Source organism: Liolophura sinensis, chromosome 1 (assembly GCF_032854445.1).
Source record: "Liolophura sinensis isolate JHLJ2023 chromosome 1, CUHK_Ljap_v2, whole genome shotgun sequence".
NCBI classification, from domain to species: domain Eukaryota; kingdom Metazoa; phylum Mollusca; class Polyplacophora; order Chitonida; family Chitonidae; genus Liolophura; species Liolophura sinensis.
Window position 1 is genome coordinate 85,959,153 of NC_088295.1, and position 16,848 is coordinate 85,976,000.

General features: G+C 39.5%; 1 protein-coding gene across 5 annotated transcripts in view; it reads right to left on the minus strand.

The window, feature by feature from the left end:
* Positions 1–2,816: 2,816 nt before the first annotated feature.
* The window catches only part of LOC135481744 (serine-rich adhesin for platelets-like), a 52,545-nt gene continuing 38,513 nt past the window's right edge, over positions 2,817–16,848 (minus strand). For 4 of the 5 annotated variants that reach the window (XM_064761414.1, XM_064761418.1, XM_064761415.1 and 1 more), the window contains 4 exons: positions 16,535–16,657; positions 7,683–9,874; positions 3,997–4,128; positions 2,817–3,066 (listed from right to left, as the gene is read on the minus strand). In XM_064761414.1, the coding sequence (XP_064617484.1) occupies positions 2,917–3,066; positions 3,997–4,128; positions 7,683–9,874; positions 16,535–16,657 (2,597 nt within the window). In that variant the 3' untranslated portion in view covers positions 2,817–2,916. Of the gene's footprint in view, positions 3,067–3,996; positions 4,129–7,682; positions 9,875–11,893; positions 12,031–16,534; positions 16,658–16,848 lie in introns of those variants that run through there. The other variant, XM_064761419.1, reaches the window with a different exon arrangement.

The following is a 16,848-nucleotide window of genomic DNA, read 5'->3' on the forward strand; positions in this document are numbered from 1 at the left end:
GGTAATAACAATGTAGTGGAGGAAAATGATACACTTAATGGACATATACATGATGGAGAAAGGAGAAAAGCATCCATAGCGGGTATGTGGTCTTTAACATCATGGATCGGACATGGATAGGGAACAGTCATATGGTTAATATTAGCAGCATGCAGGTTTCAAATCACACATATGCTGAATGTAACAAACGCCTGACATGTGCCAATGTCAATGAAAGTCAATTTCATGACATACTTTCAGAAAATATCAAAACCTTATCTATTACCGTTATACAATCAGGATAGAAAATTTAAAATGAACAGCTTGTCTATAATTTTGACTTTTGCAATGTTAAGATTTGACACTGAACTGCTGGGTTTTGATTCACAAAGCATTCACAGGGTCAAGTGCGTGTAACTATCACAGCTACCAGTACTCCAGCTACTTTGTTCTTCACAAAGCATTCACAGGGTCAAGTGTGCATAACTATCACAGCTACCAGTACTCCAGCTACTTTGTTCTTCACAAAGCATTCACAGGGTCAAGTGCGCGTAACTATCACAGCTACCAGTACTCCAGCTATTTTGTTCTTCACAAAGCATTCACAGGGTCAAGTGCGCGTAACTATCACAGCTAACAGTACTCCAGCTATTTTGTTCTTCACAAAGCATTCACAGGGTCAAGTGCGCGTAACTATCACAGCTACCAGTACTCCAGCTATTTTGTTCTTCACAAAGCATTCACAGGGTCATATGCTCACAACTATCACAGCTACCAGTACTCCAGCTACTTTGTTCTTCACAAAGCATTCACAGGGTCAAGTGTGCATAACCATCACAGCTACCAGTACTCCAGCTATTTTGTTCTCTGCGAACTGTAGTCATAGTTATGAGCAAGTAAAGCTAAACGACATTTGTGAAACTGGGTGAACTGGTGAGAATTTCTTAGGGATCTGGGAAAACTCACTGAGGAAAAGATAATTTCTTCTTTACATGACAGACAGTAAACTGTTAGGTCATCTCAAATATTAATTTTCCTCATCCTGCAATAACGTTAGTTAAAGTTGTAATACTGTGTCAGCACAACTTCAATGAAAGCACACCTGCAAACACTGGTTGTGGTAGGCTGTACTGCATTTTATATTGAAATTCTACTTAATAAGAGAGTACCTTGCAGAAATAATTACGAACAGGAATTTCACTTTCTGTTAAATCATAGAAATATCCTACATCAAAACTTCAATACTGAATAAATATGTGTAATCTCTAAGCATTTCCAGGTAGTTTTTTCTACAAATTGGAAGGAAATAAGAAGTAAAATAATCCATATAGATTTTTTGTCTAAGGCTAGACGGGTAGTTAACCACCGAACTGCACAGATCCAATGCTTCCCAAACACGCAGACACAGACACATAAAGCACCTGGTATGATGGGGACAAAATCAGTGTAGCCTTACACAAGACAGGTCTATTAAGCTACAGTCAACATGATGCAGATAGTAATCATACGTACCCTCCAACGTTTCTGGTGAGAACACAACACAAACGGAAAACAACATTAATTTACTGCTCATTTACAACTTTTCTTAGAATTTCAGGAAACAAGGACATGAGACAGTTTACTGAAATGCTGGAAGTGACTATACCCAACACCTGTATACCCCCACTTTCAGCATCAATACGAGAGGAATTTTGGTTAAAATTTGCAACTTGTTTTAAATGTGACATTTTGACAGAAAGACGTAAAATGACATAAATGCCAAAAATAAGTACCACAATTTTAATAGCCCTACACTGAATCAATGTTTATTGCATGTTGTTTATGACCCGAAATATTTTTTAGTTTTTAAAAACACAGAGTACAGTAGCATCCCTTTTAACCTAACATCACAGAATATTTCAACATTCACGGTGGCCAAAGTCTTTTCTACAGGAATAAGAAGTCATTCAAAGCAGATGCTAGGTACTGAAATGAGGCTGTTTTTCCCTTTGATGAGCAAATCATAAACAAGATAAATAGACGGTCAGTTAAGGAGGAACCAATGCGTCTTTATGCACAATAAATTAGATAAATGCAAATAAGTGTTCATATATATATTGGATAAGGAGCATCAGCGGGCTTCATGCACTCAGTAGAGAGAAGCAGCTTTGATCATGGTACACAGGTATAGGTGTGTCACCTGTGCCGAAACAATCCCTGTGATCAGAGTTACCTGTCCAGGTGTATACAGGAAGAGCAGAGCGGCTTAATTATTGTTGAGAGACGTCGTCAGTGTGGGTGGGCAGAACATACAAGTAAATGATAATACTCCAGTACACAGAATGTATTAACCTATATGTAGATGTGTACTAGGTAAAATTCTTTTCATACAGCCAGTGTCTGACAACACAGAGCAAACTGAAGAATTAACAGTTTACTTGGCATGATATTGCCAACACAGCGTTAGGCCAGAGTCATTCCATCAAGAGTTTCTTTACCTTAAATGTCGAGAAAGGGCATGTACATGTAAAACACACTGTAAATACATCAAACACCTACAACCTAACTGATTAGTCCTAACTTAATACTTATTTAATGCACTTACAGCGAGTACAATATCTGCTTTAAAAACCCTATTACCTGAAAACTAATAGTATCCAGAGCAGCAGAACTGCTGATGAAGCCACAAGTCTCAGACATACATGTACACGTCTATGGTTCTAGGTTGTATGAGATAGATCTGCAGCATAAATATGTCACGTTTGTTAGGGCCTACATGCACATGTACAACGTGATTAACTCAGGTCAATGTACAGATTACCTGAATGAAAGCCAGCTTGCCTTGCCTGACCACACACCTTGACACATACAGGTTCAATTGAAGCATTGCTCCTATCCTGGACAAGAAACTCTTAACTCACACCGGACTGTTTCTAACAACTATTTAATTCGCTCAAATCATATATTTACTTTCTCTCTCTCCACTGCAGCTCTTTGTATGAGGCGTTGTTGTTTTTCCTGGAGGACATCAATGTGTTCCTGGTCTTTCTGCATCTCTTCCATTTCCTTCTTGTGTTCCCCTTCCAGTAAAGCCCTCTCCATCTCCAACTGCAGTAGAAGACAAGCCAACATTTTTGTGCAGCATGGAAATCTTTGAGCCACTCAGGTGTTCAACATACACAGGTAGCCGTTAATACTGACTTCAGGTAACATCTTAATTTTGGAGACAACAATGGGATCTTCAATGTTCCCCTGGGGAGGTGGTGCCCCCTACCCCCAAACACCTGCCACCCTTGCACTCTCTATACCTAATCACACGGTAAGCTAAGTGAACCATGACCTTCACCGGAAGGAGGGCTGACCTGAGAGCCCAGGAATTAATCTTGCGCATTGTGTTCATGATTTCACCAAAATAGAGACAGATAGGGTGACAACTGTCTCACTTAATGCATGCCCATGGACATCACCTCCTGCTGGCATTCCCCTAGAGTTTATACGCTGTGTTATTGCTACAGAGTTATGCCTACAAATCCTCCACTCTGAAATTTCATGCTAAACTGGTGTACATGTTTTCAAATGAGTGAAAGTAATTTAGTCTTTGTTTTGTGTCTCTACTGAGATCTTATGGAAGGAAGACAAATACATTGATTTCACTGGCAAAGTTCAGCACTTCACAAAATGGAAAAAATATTGAAGAATTACTTAAGGTAAACTGTGTGTTATACTTAACATTATAACTACCGTATCCTACGTTCTTCCAGTATGATCCTTACCATTACCAAATAATTCATACAGGTAATATGCACAGCTTAGCATGAACTACGTGTTTGAATTAGCCCAATTCGTCATGACAGTAATACATGAAATGAAAGTCTTTGCGTCTGCCTGTTTATCTCTGGTCTACTTTGGATACAACAATTTCTCTTATCACGTTTATTTTTGTTCTCACACATATAACTGGGACATGAATAAAATCAAGAAATAAACACTATTTTAGTTTTACAATTTTTTGTTGCCTTGTTCATATCTGACACGTACCTCTCTAATGGCCTCGTTTTCCTGAGCCTCAATCTCCTGTATCTGTTTCTTCAGCTCATTGATACGCGACAACAGCTCAGCCTTCATCTTCTTCAGCCTGCTCAGGTGAGCATGGCCTTTCAGTTCAGTGTCCTGAAATAAACAGCATCAAAGATTTAAGAAGTGAAACATTTAGCATTGAGACTTTGAGATCTAGCTACTATACAATACACACAGCTCAGAGTACATCTCATCAGATATGTGCTACTGGCAGCGACACAAGATCGCCACGACGTGATACTGACATTTGTAGTAACTTTAGTTGTAAACATTCAACAAAATCAATATAGCGCAACCGAAGTATAAGACAGATCTAGATAAAAATTCAAAAGCTGAAAATAAAAATGAAAATATGAATATTCATATCCAAAGATCAATGACACATTGTAACGTGTATAGTAAGAGATAACCTATAGTTATAACATACACCCTACAACAATATGTACAATAAATTTACATCAAGTTGTCATTTCAGGGTTTAACTCTCATCCACTCTCACCTTGTTCATGACATCAAAAACTTTTTTCCAGAAATATCCTTTTAAGGCCTAATTTCTTAATTGTGGCAATACGAAATTCAAAACTTTTTCATTTTTCCTTACAAACAAATGGATGCCCATACATAATAGACCTGCAATCAACCTGTTCTAATAGGACTATGTGTAAACATAAGATATACCTGTGTGGCAAATTTAATCACAGACAGAATGACATATGTCAACCTGGGTGTAGGTGTGAAGAAGTACAAAGGTATAAATAGATCAGGTATGACAGGAGACTTTCCCCACATTCCTATCTGGTACATGTCCTCAGAATAACACACAGAATATATTATTTGTAGTGGACATGTGAATGTGAATATTGCCATACCCTGACATGAACCTGGAGCCAGCGACCCACTTTACACTGCCTCTCCATAACAGCACAGACTGACCAGCACCTGCCACACCTGGCCACGCTTCTCACTCAATCAGCACAGGTAAACAACACAGATGTCAGTCACAACTTCACCTTCACACCACAGGTACATGTAACATTATACTGCCACATCCCACAAGGCCAGATCAAAAGGGAGTGGATTTTCAGTGTAAAGCCTTTTGTAAACAGCCAAGAAAGCAAAAAGCTCTGTTTACTGAAATATTGTCAGGTTAATCACTTGTGCCTGACAGTAAATAACAACAAAACACTTCTACACTCCTACTCCATGTGGGTGAGCTCTTCATAAAGCACGGCCGTACACAGTATATTATTCATCTTTAAAGCCCTGGCATGGGTCCAGTAGCTGTAGAAGCTGTTCTCATCCAACCTCACAGCAGGTAGCCTACTGTGGACCAAGGAGGAGAAAAGAGTAACACGCTAACATTGCACGCACAGGAAGTTGATACCACAGTGCGCTCACAAAAACTAGGAAAACAATGGAAATTTCTTCCCACCACACATAAATACAACAGTTTAGTCAATGTTCCCAGGCAGACAGCTATACAATGTGGAAATCACTGTATCCCTCAGACAGGACTTGAGAGCACAACATGTACAGCACACTCCTTTATAAATGTCAAACTTTATAACGTCATATCGACAGTGAGATTTCTCCAGTCAAAGTGCAGGTAGAATCCAATAATAACCTCACATAATGAGATCTGACACAACCTGCCAATACAAGGCAGATAGTTCACTGGTGTGCCCTTAGAGAGCTCTGTTCTAGGGTAAGAAAGCTGCGCTGAAACCTCTCCCAGCAAAAATAGCCACCTACTTCCAGAAAGCTCTCAAGTCAAAGGTAAAACCACAATGCAAGCCTCTCAGTGGAATAACAGTAGGGTTTAACTGTAGCACTCTGACAGGGAGGACACCAAGCACCAGTGCTATACAACAAGTAATTGTTCAACTCCTTCAATTTCTAATAGCATCGTGAATATTCCTAGGAGCTTCTACAATTAAGAAATTTCACACAGGTACTGCATATACAGGTACAAGAGGAGCTTGCGAGTAGCCAAGGCTTTTACAGCATCCAGTGTCTGAGTACACCTAACTCTGCCAGCAGCACCACACTCCCTGTGTGTACACACATGCACCAGGTAAACAGAACACCTGTGACCTGCACAAATGGGCTATCAGAACCACAGCATTATCTCCAGGTTTATGACAGGCCTCTGCAGTCTGCTGTCTGTGGACGTGTCTTAACGCAGAAGTCACAGCTTTCTAAACCAGTGTCCATCAGTCCGATATATCTGTCAGGAAGGGACACAAGACAGGAACGTGTGGAGAGAAGGGGGCCCATCCAGTGTGAATGTCTAACAAGGAAACAATGTCCAACAATACACCTACATTGTCAGACACATTCATAATTCATTATCAGACAAATAGTGACATATATATAAGCAACTGGATACACTGTGCAATTATGTAATAAAAGCATTTTCCATGATAACAGTGTAAACTATGCAAATCTGTTGTCTCCAGGCAAGTGTATATGCAAAAAAAAACTTACTATTTGTAGTCAACTTACTATTTGAACTCTTGAAGAGTGTGTAGGTCGACCCAGACATGACAGGCTTCACACTGTGATAAATGATTTATTTGTTTAATTTAGTTTATTTGTTTTATACGCCATACTCAACAGTAGCATTATGGTGGGAGGAAAGCGAACCAGGTGAAAACAAACGACCATCCACAGTATGCTGGCAGATCTTTCTACATACGGCCGGAGAGAAGGCCAGCATGAGTTGGACTATCTCACAGCTACCACATTGGTGAGAGGTTCTTGGGTGACTGCACCGCCCTGGCACCCTTGCCAAGGGGACCACTCCCCTTGTGATAAATTAAGCCTTGATACAATAACTATTAATACCAAATGTTGTCCGTGGGAAACTGATTATGATTCACAGTGTGTTACACTACCCCAGAACAAATGCCAGCTGGCAACCACTTGTGTTAGTAAGCTTTGACATACTTCACCCACCTCACATCTCAATTCTAACAATGCATGTGTACCTGTGTTTCATGCCATAGGCCTAGATTACACATGGGTAAAAATAACAATTTTGACTTGGGGACAGGACAGCAGGGCAATGCCTTAATTACACATAAACTAATCCTAATTAGTCATAAACTAATCCTAATAACACATTACATATCAGGTCACAACATCTAAGACCCCTCATTTTTGTGACCATGAAAACTACAATATGTGCATGTATAACTGCTAGGATTTGAAAATGATTACCTACATTTTACCACACTGGTGTACAACGCACCTCCAACCTGGCCATTTAATCAAATTAATGAGATCAGGCTCCAAAAACAATCAAGGCTAAAAGTCATGAAAGTTGCAGCTATTTAGAGTGCACCTGCACTTACATGTAGAGTGGGTTTGCTCTGTCTAATGATACCACATTTGTAGACTCACAAAATTAGCTATTTATTGGGTTGGTATTTAAAGCCGAGCTAGAAAATTTTTCACTTTATATTGGAAGTCATATACATGTAAGTTAGAACCAGAGGAAACTGGGCATCCACCAAACAGGTGCCTGACAAATCTTCTGGCCCCCAGACAGCACAGCGAAAGTGGGATTAAAACACACTTCATTGGTCAAATACAGTAAAACAAGAGACTTTGTGACTGACAGTTCAAAAGAGTTGTAAACTTACTGCAATACTGTGGAGGCTATTCTCGCTGGAGGTTTCTACCCCGCTGGACGATGCAGCCCTCTCTGGTCCCTTCATCTGGTGAAGACTCTGGTCACTATCACTCGTCACCGGGGAGCGGACATCCAATGCCACAGATGACACAGGAGACTTTGGTTCCTCCGTAGAAGATCTAGGGGTGTCAGTTTTAGGGCTACTCATTAAGGGTGGTGACACTTTGAAGTCCACCTGGTCCTCACCATTACAGGTAACTGTCACCTCCACCTTAATCTCAGGTGGACATCGAGCACTTTCAGTTTCACTATCTGCATTAGTGACTGAGCTCTCACAGTGAACCTGCCCAGAAGTATTCTCTGCTTTGGACTCAGTACTATCAGTATTAGCTGAAGCATTTATCATCATCTGTAACTGATCCTGCTCGTGTACCATGGCATCAAACGCAGAATCCAGTTCTTTAATTTCACGCACAATAATTGGCTGAGAATCTGAATGTCGCTTGTTTTCAAACTCGTAGCTCAATTGGTAGGAACTGTCCACATTACTGGATCCTTTTGGGCTGTCCTCCATTTTAAAATTCAACACCATATTTTCATCATCAGGAGACTCGGTTTGTATGATTGGTGGAGGCGGGTTTGGTTTTGGAACATGGCTGATCTTTGGATAATCCACATGGACATCAGCAGCCGTTACCTGAGAAATTAGTGGACTAGACACCACATTATTGCTGTCTTTTGATGAGGGCTGATTGGCTGGTGATGAAAACTTTGGAAAGCTGGCAGCTGAAGAGCCAGATGATAATGGTGGAGGGGGTGACACCTTGGACACAGCCTCCACCCTGAACGATGGCGACGAGACTGGGGAAAAGTTGTGGGAGTTTTTGTTGTCGGTCTTGGTAGTGTCAAATGGTGGGGGTGGTCTTTTCTTAATCGTGCCAGTTTCCTCAGAGCTGAGAAATGGTTCATCCTCAGAGTTAGAGGAACTGGAGCCACAGCGTTTGGGCTGAAATCCAAAAACAGTTCCCTCCTTCTGAGGATTGTTTGGAGAGGCAAGGAGATTTAGTGACCCATTGGTTTTAATTTTGGTTATGGAGTTACGAAATTCAGATTTATCCTTTCGTTCCGTAGATCCTGACAAATTTGGGTCTGTGGTCATATTCTGTGCCAAGTTCAAATTAAAATGCCTTCCCACAGGTATAGGCTGTTTAGCTTGGTCCTTTGTCTTATTTTCACTTTCCACCTGTTTTTCGTATTCCGCACACATCATTAAAATTTCTTCCAAACGCTGGCGCTCTTGTTTCTCAAGCTCTTGTTCACGCTTCCTCTCAGCTACAATTTCCTTATGTTTCATGGAAAGATCTTGCTGGCTGGCAGTGAGCTCTGTTATATCAAAGTCAATTCCTTCAAATGTGTGCCTCGGATTGTTAAAGTCTGATCCCAGGCTCGAACCACTGCCCCTGTTCCCTCCATTCACCACAGCTCCGTTTACAAACACTAAGCTATTGCCCATCACCGGGACATGTTTGGTGTTGTCTTTGTACACTCCAGGAGGCTGCTGATAGAAGGGGGAGGTGGATAAGGGGGAGGCAGGGCTCGTCATGGTGATGTTTCCTGATGACAGTGATGAGTGACTAGAACACGTGTCTGAACTACTACTTGATGCCAGACTACTGACACTTGTCAACGATGTGGTACTCGTGGAGCTGCATGTACTTGGAATGCGATCTGTGGGTGTTACTGGTGGAGCACCTTGTACAACACTAAAAGCCACTCGGGTTGTGGCAGTGTCCTTGGTGAACAGTTTTTCCCCTGCGTAAGTGACGTTTGGACTTGATATTGCACTACTGTCACTTGAGTCTCCCGACCTCTCGTGATGGTCAGACCCTACAGAAGGGGAGGGGCTACCACTGTTTGTCGGGGATCGTGGAGAAGACTTTCCCCGAGAAATAAGTTCAAACTTGCACACTTTGTTCACAAAATCGTCTTTTTCTAAACTGTCTCTGAAAATCTCCTTGTTGATCTTGTGGACCTTGGATCTGCTGGAATCCCTCACAGGTACAGGAGGGGGTATAGCAGAGCGAGGCGTTGGTCTTGGTTGTGACTGGGATACGAGTGGCGAGTCTGTCAGAGTAGAACCATTGGCTTTTGTACCACTGGCCTCTGATATCATCTTAAGGTACTCCGGATTATCTTCCAGCCCTGATAAATGAATCACAAAATAAAGTCACATTTTTTCTGAGTGAATCATGCATATGGTGATAAAGTTCCTCAAATTTTTGTACATACATGCATTTTTCTTTAGAAAACTGGGAAACAAATGTGATCAAGTATATAACCTATATCATCATTAAACAGGTTAGCAACTTCTTAGACCCCAATATCTGGATTAGGAAGACATCTGTGTACAAACTAAGGCAGATCGTGTATATGTACTTGGAATACAATGATGACTTATGCAGAGTGACTTGGGTATGCAGATAGTCAAAGCTTTCTTAAAATTCAAGAATATTTTTAAATGCACGAAATCACTATAGACCAGTTTCAACAAAATACACAAGCAAAATTAGGCTATGTACTGTACAAATGTCAAGTAAACTAAAAACTCCATCAACACACTCAGTGCTCTCACTCAATCTACATCCTGCCAATGAAAAACTATGCACTAAAGATGTCCTACAATGTAAACCAGAGTCAGAAAAATAAATCCGAGACATGTAAGACTTCTTGATATCCCATTCTGAAATTACCACAGCGTAATATCCATTACTATGAGCAAACTTGTCAAGTTAAGACAATTCCTTGACAAATTGATAAATCTGACTTCATTGCCGAAGAGCTCTCACAAGGGCAACCAGGTGCTAAGCCTCTGCAGCTAACCTGACAGCAGAAGATTATCACACAAGATTAGTGTGATGAACAGCAATACTAACCTCCATGATGGTGGCTGCAGTTCTCTTCACTGGACACACAAAGCTACTAAATCTCACACCAATTCCCACAGAAACTAAATATTAAGGTTCAAACTGGCACAGCCCAGTATACACAAACTGTCTACACCATCATTTTTTTTCCAGCATTTTTTGTTTCGACATGACAGCCATTTCGAGTGGACAGACCTGTTTTACAGTTAGGCTAGGCAGCATTACAGGGCTCTTGTTGTGACAAATCTATCATACTGTACCAAAACACCCAGGTTTAAAACTAACAATGTAGACAGACTACAGAAAAAAAGACAAAACAAACCAAAAACATTGAGCATTCTCCCCATTTACTTGAATAATGTAATAAACTGGCAGAAAAAAAGCCTACATGTGCTTAAAGCCCTGCGGGTAAATAGTGACATAACGTCCACACTTAGCTCAGTAAAATCTCTTCACAGCAGACAGGGTTAGATGTCCACAAATGTTACACAAATGGTCAATTAAGAGCTTTTCTTCTCTTACATACCTGTTCATTATCTACAAGTCTTCTTTTTATCTTGCAAATTTAATTTTAACAACACCTGCTCCAGAGAAACTACAGATTTTGACACTATCATTTTTATCACAAGTTTTTACACTTTTTCCAAGAGGAGGGATACCCTTAGTTACTTATTCAAACTAATTTTTGAATGAACTTAAATTCTCATTAGCATGCAATGCACATGTACTGTGATCCATGTAATTAACTAAAAAACCTGCAAAGATGTACATGTAATATCTTCCACATTGTACATGTACATACATCTTTCACATTGCTTTTATTTACATGTATTTCATAGTTATCACCATACTCAGAAATTGCTCCCTTTTATATACTTCATTTACAGTTTAAAGGTGGAGAAAACCAGAGTTCCTAGAACAACCACAGACCTTTAGCATTCACACTGTAACCTTCAGACTTGTATCGGTGTTATAAGATACATGTATGTGTACACCTGTTCCATATTCAATGCTGTCACTTAACACGGGGAAATAAAACTGCACAAGGGAAGGGAATTATCTCACAAAAACTTGTGGTATGCTCTTTACCCAACAACTTGAAGACTTGTTTACGAGGTAGTTGGAATGAGCCCATACTTGTCAAGCCACTGGCCTCCTGGCATGTAAGACAAACGCAGTGTTTATATCATCATGTATAATGTTCAGACGGCAAGGAATACTCCTATGCTATGCGATGACCAGAGGTCAGAGCTCAGGGCAGACCAGCTGCTCAAAACAAGCATTACCTGAAACTTACCTCAGACAAATTTCACCCAATATTCAGGTAAAACGATTCTCGACAACATAAGAAGAGATTTCCTCATTTCCTATAAACAGGAAATCAGCTGGAAACTTAATAGAACTGAACAGGAGGGTGAGAGGTGAGCGGTACTATGCTGGGTGAGTGCCAGGTAACACTCCCCAAATCCTAGGTAAATACGCCTCACACAACTACACTCAGCTTCAAATGAGCTTATCTGAAGAATGTAGGCCCTGAAAAAAACAGGGTCACTTGAGGGATTGATTTCACAATGTGGGTCATCCCAGAAAATAATTGAGAGGAATAGTTATGTTTCGACCCTATCCTCTAAATGACCATTTCACACCCCTTCATTTCCTTGATGACATCCAGCCTCTGCAGTATGTAAAACTGAATCAAGAAAAATTTGCTGGTAAAACAGAAAGCAGCTACAATTCCAGCACTGAGCACAAGTGGGTCTCCTATTTCATATAATGATGGTTTCAAGCTACCATTTCTAAATGTCAAGAAAGGGACAAGTACCTGTCTGTAATTTAACTCACATAAATATTCAATTCAGATATACTATTTACCTGTACACATCCACACCATTAATAAACCTTATATGAATTTCAATAACTGAAATCACAGGAATTTACAGGTAAAACATATTCCAATTATTACTGTTGATTACATGCAAACAAATATTAATCAAGAATATACTTATCCATCCACATATGAGTTTATCAAAGCTAGGTAAATTTGCCTAGATATGCACCAACATGTAAGTAACCGAAGACACGTAAAGAAATTACCTACATTTACACTTAAGTAACTAAAGTAAATATATATGTACACTGTTCATGAAACAGCTGTGGGACATAAGAAAAGCAAGGGATTTAAAGCTGAATGTATTTTACCATTTCCCCCCCGAGCCCTGGCGAGCCACAGGTGATACAGAATGTGTGTTCAGCATACCTGACTATAATTAGGTGTGATGACTGATGTACTCAGGTGATTTACATCGCTGAATCTCATTTAAATCTAACCTGACCAGTCATTCTATAAATCGCCCACAAACCTGTACAGTAAATAAAATGTGGAAGGTGTGAACCAATCGAAATACACAAAGCATGGCAGTGACTTAGGAAGAGAAACTATCACTTTCTGGATCAAAAATATTAGATGTGGATGACAGAAGGTATTGGGCCTGTACAAGTAGGTCTTGGCATCCAGTATGGAGACAAACACAGACACAACCATTCCACAATCTCCTAGCACCTTGTGACAAGAACATAACCCATATGTAACAAGGCATACATGCATGTTCACATAATATTATGGTTAAACAGAAATTATCCAACCAAACGAAGGAATGTTGAGAAGACTGAAACATGTCACATGTAATTAATGTCACATGTAATTAATCATCACAGCCGGAAGACTCTAATAAACCATTAGTCAATCATAACATGTACGTCACAACTGTAGCAGTTCACAGAATGCATGTATCTGACCTTTATTACAGGTAACATATACCTGACAGAGTATGTTGTTCATTGTATTTGTTGAATACCCTACACCTACATGCAACCCAAGTGACCTACAATGACACATGCACCTTATGACCCGCACATATTCGTATTGAAGTTTGAAGGATGGGTATAAAGGTAACATTTACTTCCACAAATACAGTGTGCCGTACAAGTTAATTAGCAGAGCACACATGTATGTGTACATGTTGACTGGTCTAGTTATAGTCATTGATCTTCAACCACCTCCTTTACATGTACGTGCAACAGTTAAATATTATAGAAACTAGTAATGTTCTACTGAAATACAAAAAGTTTATTACATTCTACATTTATGTGCCAATAATAAAACGCTTTTGAAAAACCTTACATCTCACATTCTATATCCTAGCCATGGCGTGAAACCATCTATAACCTAGAAATAACACTGGAAAATAGCATTGGTTGTATATCAAAAGGAATTTCCCATCAATGACTTCAAATTCCTCTGTGTCAACTTTGATATATCATTAATTATCATAAGGAATTTTACATCAATACTGTCAAAACATTCACACTGTCCTCTACTGCCTGTGAATAATAAAGGTAAATAGTTTTGAAAGATGTTTATGAAAATATGAGATTCCCGTATAAAATAAAGGTACAAAATTATTAAGTATATATGCCCAGTATTTCAAGGACGTACATGTATTTATTTGTACTTTACTATATTTTGTTCATTAATCCCTGTTTGAAAAATATGAAAGGGTAAAAATCAAAAAATGTTACCATACAAATGTCAGAAATTTAAAAAAAAAATAGACCATGCCACAATTTCAAGAGAGTATAGTTTGAGGGGTTTTTGTATAATCAAATACAGACATGCAGATTGTGAGGCAATTTATTCCATTGTCGGGGTTTTTGGTGTTTAGAAGAAAAGACAGATTTGTATCTGTTTGTTCCCCCCTATTATACCTGCAATGTTCCAGGCTTATTACGTGTATGTCTTTTAGACTCCTTTTCCCATTTAAATTTACTGAAGCAGCACCCTTTCTAGCTTTACCTCTGCGGTTTTAAAACAGGTCAGAAATCAAAGAGATGATAACAGTTAATTATGAAGGTCAATGTCCAACACACACCTTTGTTAAGGTGAGTAAGTACGTACTGACCAACTTCTACAAGCCTCTAATCAGTGTGGCACTTAGGTACCCCTCTAAATACCCTCTTACTTCTCAACTAAGGGTCAAGATAAGAGGTAGTACCCAGAAGAGCTGCCAACTTGCCACAAGGAGGTATTTACTGATGACTGGGGAATATAATACAGAAGCCAAGAGACTAATGTATAAGGAGTGGAGAAGGAAGAAAGAGCAGTCAGGCTTCAACACTGAACTGGGGTCAACATCTGACCAACAAATAACAGAGCTACAGTTAAGCTCAAGTAGTCTCCAGACAAAGAGGCCAAGAGTTCAAATCTGGTTCTTGTCACTTGGTACAGAAACACAGACCTAATATACCCAGCTGAAATGTTCACCCTGCTTATTAGGCCAAAATACAGATTTACTTTTCAGCAACTGAAACTTAAAATTTAAAGGATAACTATTTTGTCCTCCAGTATATATAATATTTAGTGACATCTTGTGAGTCTTCCTAAAAATAGTACAAGATAAAACTTCTTGCAAATGTTACAAGACTGTGCATACTTCACCAGATTAAAATGAAGATGAACTGATTTTACATGAACTGTGTTCACTGTATGTATGCTTGGGGTTTTATGTCATACTTAACAACTTTTCACATGACAATATCGTCAATTGTATATGTAAGTATGTATGTAAGGATTTTGCTCACTTATTTGACAAACATTATAAGGTAGAGACGCATTATAGGCGATAGACAAGTAATCTTCTTGGTAGAGATCCAAGAGATCTTTCCAAACAGGCTATAAGTACACTGTAGTGCAGGTAGTGATCTGATAGACAATGTGTTTCTGGTCAGACAGAAATCCTACCCCAGTCAGGCAGCTACATGTTACATCTAGCACTCTGCTCAGACAAATAATCCTAGCCGTGCCCTGTTTTTATACAAGACTGTGTGACGTCAAGCAAGGTCAGTGTAACTAACAGCTGAAGTAACAAGTCTTCACCTGTGTACCCTAAATACCCCTGAAGGCACTTTATGCCATAAATACACGTACGCTGTGGTCACAACATAACTAAATTGGACTCCAGATCCAGATTAGATAAAAAGAGAGTCACGTTCATCAAATCTGGTTTATACCTTGGGCATGTGTGTAGTGTTATTTCATACAGATTTGGTCTCACACAGGAAACAGGTTGTAGTATGAAAGGGCCTGTCATTTGATATTCATCATGAAAATGTACTGTTTCGGTGAATTGATCATTTCGGTGAATTTGATCGCAATCATACCATTTTCTCCCTCAACCCGATAATGAAATCAATTAAACTTCCACAGTACCCAGCGACAAAAACTTACAAAACTGGTAAAGAGTGGCAATTCACACATCAAAGTTTTGCGTCATTGCTCAGCTTAGGTTCACACGTACATCTGATCATCACTGAGTCATCGAAATAAACAATTTCCTATTCGTCACTGGTCATATAAACAGGCATATTATCTACAATAACATGTATCAACAAGTACTACTCCCTATAGCATAAGCACAAAACAGATGTAAAGTGCAACGATCAAAATGATTTATTGGGTTTTATGTTAAGCAGATGGGTGTTGAAGATAAACCCCAACACTGCAGAACACGACAGTTTCAAGGAAGTTAATTTCCCCATGTGTACACAGTGCTTACTCACAAAGTTATTGTTAAAGACAGATTGTGCCCTACCATGAGCTCACCTGGATTCAATCAGAATTACAGTTACTTATTGTCAATGCATACAAATCCTAGTGTATCCAATATATGTCCATGTTCCCTAACCATTCATTTTACCATGCCTTGTCACGTAACAGCTATTCTCACAACTGCCTAGAAGAAGGGCACTGTTAGAATCATTACAGGACACCAAGGGCTGAGGAAGCTTAGGTAAAACTCTACACAGATGTACACTGCTCCATTCTCACAGAAATCAGGTAAACCCCAACCAGATTGCTCCCAGGTGGAGACCATCTACTCACCCTGCAGGAATGTGAGCGGAGCCACAGATATCCGACAGTTGGGCATCGCATCTTTGATTTTCCGAGCTTCTTGAGGATGATTAAAGCGAAAGTAATTGGAACGTCCAATGCAAATCATAGAGCCTGCAAAAGATAATTAGAACATCTTAGCTAGGTATTAATGTCAGGTGAACAACACAAGTAAGAACATAAGTATCCATACATGGCCTAATATAACATGAAGTTTAAAAATATGTTCAAATCCTGTATAATTAAATACACTGCCACAAACAAATAAAATCAACACCTCGAATAAAAAGTCAGGATTACTATAT